Source organism: Montipora foliosa, chromosome 2 (genome assembly GCF_036669935.1).
Source record: "Montipora foliosa isolate CH-2021 chromosome 2, ASM3666993v2, whole genome shotgun sequence".
Lineage (NCBI taxonomy): Eukaryota > Metazoa > Cnidaria > Anthozoa > Scleractinia > Acroporidae > Montipora > Montipora foliosa.
The window spans coordinates 48,236,020-48,243,519 of record NC_090870.1 but is presented as its reverse complement, the minus strand read 5'-3'; the positions used below and the strand labels follow the sequence as shown (position 1 = coordinate 48,243,519).

General features: G+C 38.0%; 2 protein-coding genes across 3 annotated transcripts in view; one reads left to right on the top strand and one right to left on the bottom strand.

Annotated features, from left to right (window-relative positions):
- LOC137993372 (extracellular tyrosine-protein kinase PKDCC-like) overlaps window positions 1-1,443 on the top strand; it is a 12,380-nt gene extending 10,937 nt beyond the window's left edge. For both annotated transcript variants that reach the window (XM_068839181.1, XM_068839182.1), the window contains exon 5: window positions 301-1,443. In XM_068839181.1, the coding sequence (XP_068695282.1) occupies window positions 301-386 (86 nt within the window). In that variant the 3' untranslated portion in view covers window positions 387-1,443. The remainder of the gene's footprint in view (window positions 1-300) is intronic.
- A 143-nt stretch (window positions 1,444-1,586) lies between these two features.
- The window catches only part of LOC137993374 (endoplasmic reticulum mannosyl-oligosaccharide 1,2-alpha-mannosidase-like), a 24,963-nt gene continuing 19,049 nt past the window's right edge, over window positions 1,587-7,500 (bottom strand). Inside the window, exons 6-7 of the mRNA XM_068839184.1 lie at window positions 4,130-4,324; window positions 1,587-2,679 (exon numbers count right to left, since the gene is read on the bottom strand). Of these exons, the coding sequence (XP_068695285.1) occupies window positions 2,353-2,679; window positions 4,130-4,324 (522 nt within the window). The 3' untranslated portion in view covers window positions 1,587-2,352. The remainder of the gene's footprint in view (window positions 2,680-4,129; window positions 4,325-7,500) is intronic.

Genomic DNA, 7,500 nt, shown 5'->3' with positions numbered 1-7,500 from the left:
ACGCACATTCGTTTCACAAATCAGAAAAGGCGGCCTCCGGGTATTTAATAACTCCATTTGGTTGCAAATGTTTTGTTTTCTTTCGGTTAAGAATATGGACGCAGGTTACGTGTCGAGTGCAGAGCTTAACCATTAATCTTTCGCTACGACGAGAAGCGATGCTGATAGGACTTCAAGGAGCCTCTTTTGTGATCGGCGAGAAGGACATCACACCTTATCGACTTTTAACACAAGTATAGTTCAATCACCCGGAAAAAGAAATCGAACACTAACTTGTTTGTATCTTCCTTTGTTTTCCAGGCTACTTCATTGTCTATTTGAAAGATGGCACATCGAATATGAAACCCAACAAACACACTTCAGTTTACGTGAAGCATCCAACATAATTACTTCCTAATCAAAGGCTTGGGTGTAACCCGAATACGCAACTACGTACAACACTCGCCGACTGAGTGATTCGTAGGTTTTCGTTCGAGTTGCCTAAAGATCTGGACACTCCCGCGGACAAGTATCTGCGACATTTGCTTCCAAACAAGTTTGATGTACACAAATAAATTGTAACGCACTGAATCGGATGAGAGTGATTAGTTCTGCCAGTGAGGAGTACTAGTTTGCAATTAAGCAGGTATAATGGACAGAGAGAACGAACATTGAAATCCTTGAGGGTGACCGTGACTTCGGGAACTCCTGGATCCGAACAATGATCGACGGAGAACTTGTGCCATTTACGTTAAAAGTGGTCCACGCATCAACTAGGAAGGAGAAACGGAGCAAAATGAAACAAAAACCACGAATGAAGCAATAGTTTCCAGGCGATTAAAATCCATCAGAAGTAATACTTTCTTAGTTTATGTTCGATGGCCATTGGGCAAGGGAAGTATTTAGTCCTCTTAAGAGAGACAAATTGCAGTAATGAAAATAAGGGCGTTTCATTTTCTAACTCCCTAGAAAATTCAAGAGGCGGATTGCTCATTTGGTCTCTAATTGTGGAGCACACTCACAGAATCAAGATAAATAAAAAGATTGTTTTAAATCGAGTCTCAATTCTAACGGTAATGGGTTCAGGGAAAAATCTGTTTGTGTCGCTTGGTGAGCATATCTTTATTTGACTTGTTGTATACAAGGTCCCAAAGCCATTAAAATATAAATACCGAGTTAAAATATAGCACGTTAAAAACATTCTGCATAGAAAAGCTACTGTACTACATAACGACTTTGAGAATGATAGAAAACCACTGAAAAAGATACATAAAATATATGAATTTGATATTTCGTGAACGAGGCAAAAAACTTGAGAATCCGCATTCCTTTTCGTTTGTTGTAATTTAGAATTATTTGTTGTAACACTTTATATTCTCCGGGGAATCTTGCTGTTCCAAAGGTTTTAAACTAATTTCCAAAAGGAATTTTGTGATAACCAATAATTAAAAAGTATTACGGTGGTGATTGGCTTATACTTTTCGCGCCACATTATCTATCAGCCAGCGAGAAAAAGGAAGTCCATTGTGACTTGCAGGCACGTGATGTTTGGCGCTTAGCGTTTGTTCTTCGTTCTAATTGGCTGTTTTGGTTGCCTGTGAATGTTGTGATCGGTCAAAGGAATCGTTTTTGTTTTTCAGGCTTTACATAGACTGGAACAATACCCCGGATACAAGTTCCAACACTGTTGCGTAACGAAATTCAGTTTGCTTGTCCAGGGGCAAAGAAATCAGAAATCTTCCCTTAGCTCGATGCTTCGTTCGTTGCCGCGCAAATGGAATTATATCTTTTGCTTGGGTACAAATGTCAAACCCATCAATAGTTGCATTGATGTAAAACATTTGTTAGTTCAACGTCACTGAGAACGTGTAACCTGAATGTTACACACCGTTGGGTCAACATTCTTTTTGTCAGAAGAATGTTTTGATTTTTATCAAAATTATGAGGTAGCAATTGCTTTAGAGTAGTAGTAGTAGTAGTAGTAGTAGTAGTAGTAGTAGAGGTAAATTTGAACTGTGCTAAATTGAATAAGAAAGTTATTTTTCCGATGATGGCATAGATATATTCGGGAAAAAAACCCGAGTGCTGTCAACAGTAATGAAAGGGTTAAGGCGATGGTGAAGTAATCAGAAGATGACAGGTTCGACTTCAAGTCTCCCGAAGTCATCGAAAAAATACTTCTCTCGGGAAATTCCGCTTCCAGCACAAAGGTTTCTGCTTGGCAACACTTTACTTTACGCAACCAGTTTCCAGATTAGGTCATGCGGTATATGAGCTGATAATCGAGATTGAGTGAACCAATCAGAAAGCTAGAAACGCAATATCCGAGGTCGAAAATTTAATAAACACTGATAAACCCTAACTATGAGTAAGCTATGACTCTCTTATTGGAAGTAGATGAGCCTCAGTATTGAATACAAACTTGTCTAGAGGAACTATGTCCACATCACTAAATAATAAGAATAAATATTTGAGAGTTTCGCCAAGAAAGAAACTTTCCATCTTATCTCTGAATCCCAGGTTTGGGTCTTTGACACTGTGTAAAGATGAATAACCTCCTGTGGCAATTTTGGTGTATTTCTCGAATGATTGAAAAATGGTCCAGCCATATTCCTGGTATTTTTTGTCTCCCGTCAGGCGGTAGAGGATATACAGCGACTCCACAGTCTCTGGTCTTAACAAATTGTGGGCATCTAGAGGCTGGAGACAATCAAGGAATCAAATATGAAATACTGAACTCTGGTCAATTGGTTGCTCAGCTTAAGGTAGCTTTACGCCAAAGACCCTATTCAAGACAATGAGTTTGGAAGCAGTGATGCTTACGGGTACATAATCATAGACCATTTTCGAATTCTCATAGCTGGACTGGATCTAGCATGAAATGGAGACTAATGCAGGCAAATTAATTTGCAAAGATTTGCCTGCATTAGCCTCCATTTCATGCTAGATCCAGTCCATCCGTGAGAATTCGAAAATGGTCTATTAGTATTAATGTAATTTCAATTACTGTGATTTAATCCAGTTTTGCATTGAATTGAGTAGAAGGGAAGGACTAGAAGGGAACATACTGTGTGAACCACTCGAGCGTGGTCCACCCAGGTCATTGACAAATCACATAAAGGATGGCCACAATACCAGGAATGAAGGTTGTGTGAAATTGTTTTTTCACGAAGAATATGGTTGTAATACGAGAACGCAAAAACTCGAATAAACCGTCTCAAAGTTGTTGTATCTTGAAGTATTGAGACAGACTCATCCGTATTTTCAAGGTATACCACTTGAAAGCATTGCATGGGGATGGGGGTAGGGGATGGAGGTAGGGGATGGAATGTTAGCCTGTGCACAGTTGGCCCCTCCCCGATTTTTTTCTGAAGGGAGGGGGCGACTGTAGTATTCAGGCTACCCTCATGTATGACATTTTCTTGACAGGAAAACGATTTCACAGGGACTCGTATTAATAGCGGAGCTCTGTGCGCCGAATGCTTGCGCGCGGAGCACCATGGGTAAGAAAATATGGTAACCCATCAGTGCGAGAAAATTTGGTTTTGGTCACTGTAGGACCGTACGACCGTACGTATTGTACACCCCTCCATGTACCGCAATGTGACCAGTATCACGTGACCATATCGTGGGCTCATCGAGGTCAACTACTTTTTTGCAGGTTGAGCGCTGACCAGGTACTGGGTTTCGATTGGATCGCAGGCTCAAGCCAGGTTGACTTATTGTAAGAATAAGGCTTGGCTAAATCTATATATTAATTTAAATGGTTTACAATCATGTCACAACAGAGTCACTATATACATGCAATGAGTGGCTATAAATACAATCCCCTTGGTGAGTGCAAAGGAAATACAAAAGACAAGTGGGAAATATCACACACCATTTCATTAAAATAGTGGCCGACACAACCGCTGATACAATCAAGGTGGAGCATGATGGGAAGGTTGAGTGAAACACTGACGACTAAACAGGGGCTTTCCTGAATTTTCATTTTTTATTTTTGCGTGGATCAATGATTCTTGATAAATGCAAAAAAATAACGTTTACACTAATGGATGCACATGTATGCAACAAAAACACTACAAAACTCCTGACAGAGAGAGAGAGAGAGAGGGATCGTTATGCAAGGCAGAAATCACAAACTGCTTACCCTCACTGAGATATCCTCATTTGAAGAAGGCCCCTGATTGAAGTAAACCAATTCAGCACTGAGTCCTGTTGGCATTCTGCTGTACATTTGAACACATGTCTCCATCAAGTCCTTGGAAAATTGTTCATACTTCTTATCTAGACCATTATGAACTCCCAACATCAATGTTCCAGGCAAGAAACAAACCAAATGATCCTACAAAGGAAAATACTCAAGATATACCTGCATATGACTTTTATAAAAAGTGGAGGGCTGCTGTCTTTTAATTTTAAAGCAAGAATGGTGTTTTCAAAAAGCTCCAAGCAACTAACAAGGTACTAAAAGATCTGTAGCAAGGTGCATAAAAAAAGAAATATGATTACTAAAATAGAGACAGACCTGTCAGGACTGTATTTTTCCTGTCTTCTAGATACTAGTTTCATTGTCTACCATTGTAAGTATTAATAATTATTAGCTGTTGGAATTTATATCTTGTCATTCACTTAAAGCCCTGTTTACATGAGCAAGTTTTACTTGACAAGTTTCCTTGACAATTATCATTACTCATATAAATTATCAACAAGTTTTCCTTGACAAATTTTTCTTGATAAGGAATTAATAATTTGCTCGTGTAGATGATGAACAAGATTTCCTTGACAAGTTTCGCATGTGCCTGCAATATTAAATACACCTTATTCCAAAATGGCCGCTGATTTATGCACATGCAAATTGGCGCTTGTTGCCTCCTTCAAGATAAAATATTCTTTTGAATTTTAAGCTTACGAACGAGGCATCAAGGGCTAATTTTAATAAAAACAAAAGACTATTTAAATAGTGGCCATTTTGGAAAAAGGTCTATATTATGTGCTCACTGAATAACAAATTTGTTATTGAGCAAGTACATAATAAATGTTCCAATCCCTAGTTCATCAAAGCTCGTTCACTTCAACGTGCTCTTGTTTTAGCCACCACTTTGTATCTTTTGACAGCAATGAGCACGAGCGTGATGCTGGTCCCGAACTACCATAATCTCATTAATATTTCTTGCCACATTTTCCTTGTCATGCGTTCACACAAACAAATTTCGGCCTTGACGATAATATTTAATCTTTTTCCTTTACAGGGAAAAGCTAGCATGCTACAGTAGCATTTTCTTGTCAAGGAAAAATTTTACCCTATTAATTACATGAGCAATTTTTCCTTGTCAAGGAAACTTGCTTGTGTAAACAAGGCTTTTATCTTAGTTTTTCCTGAAGTACTGTTACAGTAATAATATTATACATGAAAAAATACTTGATTCTGATTCGCTAAGAGCAGTGCAGTTAAGGTGTAACAACCAGTGCAAAAAAGTGTAATACCAGTGCAAATTACACATGGAAATTCTGGATTATGATTGGCTAATAAACAATAGGGTTTGGTCAGAACCACTCAAATCTTTTGTTTTCAAATCCAGCACGCGCCCTGGATGGCGCAATATATGGCACAATTTTTCCCTGATTGTGTGATACATGTGTTTTCTTCTGCTTAACCGTCTTGAAGTTTTCCATGTATATTATTAATAAGTAATCACATGATTTTTCTCATATAAGCACTTGTAATTTTTTTCAAAGAGTACAAATTTTTTACTCATGCTTATTTACTCAAAATCATATGATTACCTACACTAATTTAATTTTAAAGAGATATTAACAGATGATTAAGAGCTACCTGGTGGGAATACTGTTGATAAAGTCTATTATTATCATAATTATTATTGTTGTTGTTGTTGTTGTTATTTTTATTATTATTATTATTATTATTATTATTATTATTATTATTATTATTATTATTATCAAAATAATCATCTCACATGCCACACTACAACCTACCCCACCTTCTTGAGTTAGCAAATGAGCTACTAGTGAAAAAGTGCTAATTGAGCACACTAAATGTGAATTGTATTGCTCTTTGACATGGAATAAACAGTGGTATGTTCTGCTTTGCTAATTTAATAGAAAAGAAAAACAAAAAGCTTTCTTTCAAGTCTTTCTTGTTAACAGACAGGACCCAAAAGTCATTTCTTGAAAAGGAACGCTCAAATCAGAGAAAACAGTTGGTCCAATCCGCCGAGAACGCAGAACAACAGCTGCTGATTGAATGAGATGATATGCGAGTGGCGAAGGTGCTAGCCACAAGAAGTGCGGGCATATGGCCTACTCGTGATTCGCGGCTTCACCAATCATATCTTGCCTTGTCCGATCACTTGTTTTACATTCTCAGTGGATTTTTTCAGCAAAAGAGAGACTGCTAGCAGTCAAACAGCCCTAACCCTATGCAAATGAATTGTGACAGAATTTAAATAAACTTTACATAATATAGACATAATACATGTACATGTAACTCGGCAGTTTCTTTAAAACTGTCCTACATACTAAGGCTTTCAGAGAACCTAAACTGGCATTCCAGTTTTCAGTTTTTCTTCTTCATTCACTCATGACCTAAATCAAAAATTACCAGTAAACAATGTTATGGTTATGGATTCAACTGTTATTGAGCACAATACCATTTTGGGGCTAAAGGTTTGACCATGAAGCAGTTCACCAATGAAGACCAGACTACTTGGTTGAGATTCTCGCTTTAAAAGAGACATGACACCATCCATAGCATCCACAAAGTCACTTTTAACCTACAATTTTAGAAATGATTTACTTTACAGAAGGAATCTATGGTATAAAGCTATTTTGCAAGGTGTTTACTTTAACAAATCCACTCCCAAACTGCCCTCTCCCCCCCCACCCCCCCCCCCCCCCCCCCAAACTGACGAAAGTATAATCATCTGGCATGAGACAGAGTATACCTCGGATAATGCCTTTCGCGTGCTCTGATTGGTTCACTCAATCTCGGTTATCACCTCATATACCTTAGTTTGACCTTATATGGTAAATGATTGCGCTAAACGTTGCTAAGCTAATTTTTTTTTTGCGGAAAGCGAAATTTCTCTTTGAATAAAGCCAAAAAAGAAACAAAAGCTTTTTTGTGGAAAGTTTAGATCAATTCCGACGTTTAACATACGCGAAAAGTCAAGAAATGTTTTTGTGATGAGCCTACATCTGTCTGACCTCAAGGTATTACAGATTATCGCACCTTCATTCAAGTTTTTTTTCGATTTCGCTCAGATTTGTTCTCGCTTCGCTTCTTTTCGCTCGTATTTCGTACTTCCAAGGTTTTGGAGTTTAAGGAATTTAATGTCTAAAACCAATTATTCCATTTGCGCTTGTTGGATATGAGACTGGTTATGGCCCAACTCGGCACTAAAAACGCGCCTCGTTGGCTATTTACCATCTTCATATCCAACACGCTCTCATGGAATAATTGTTTACATATTCACCTCGACTTCATCTCGGTGAATATTT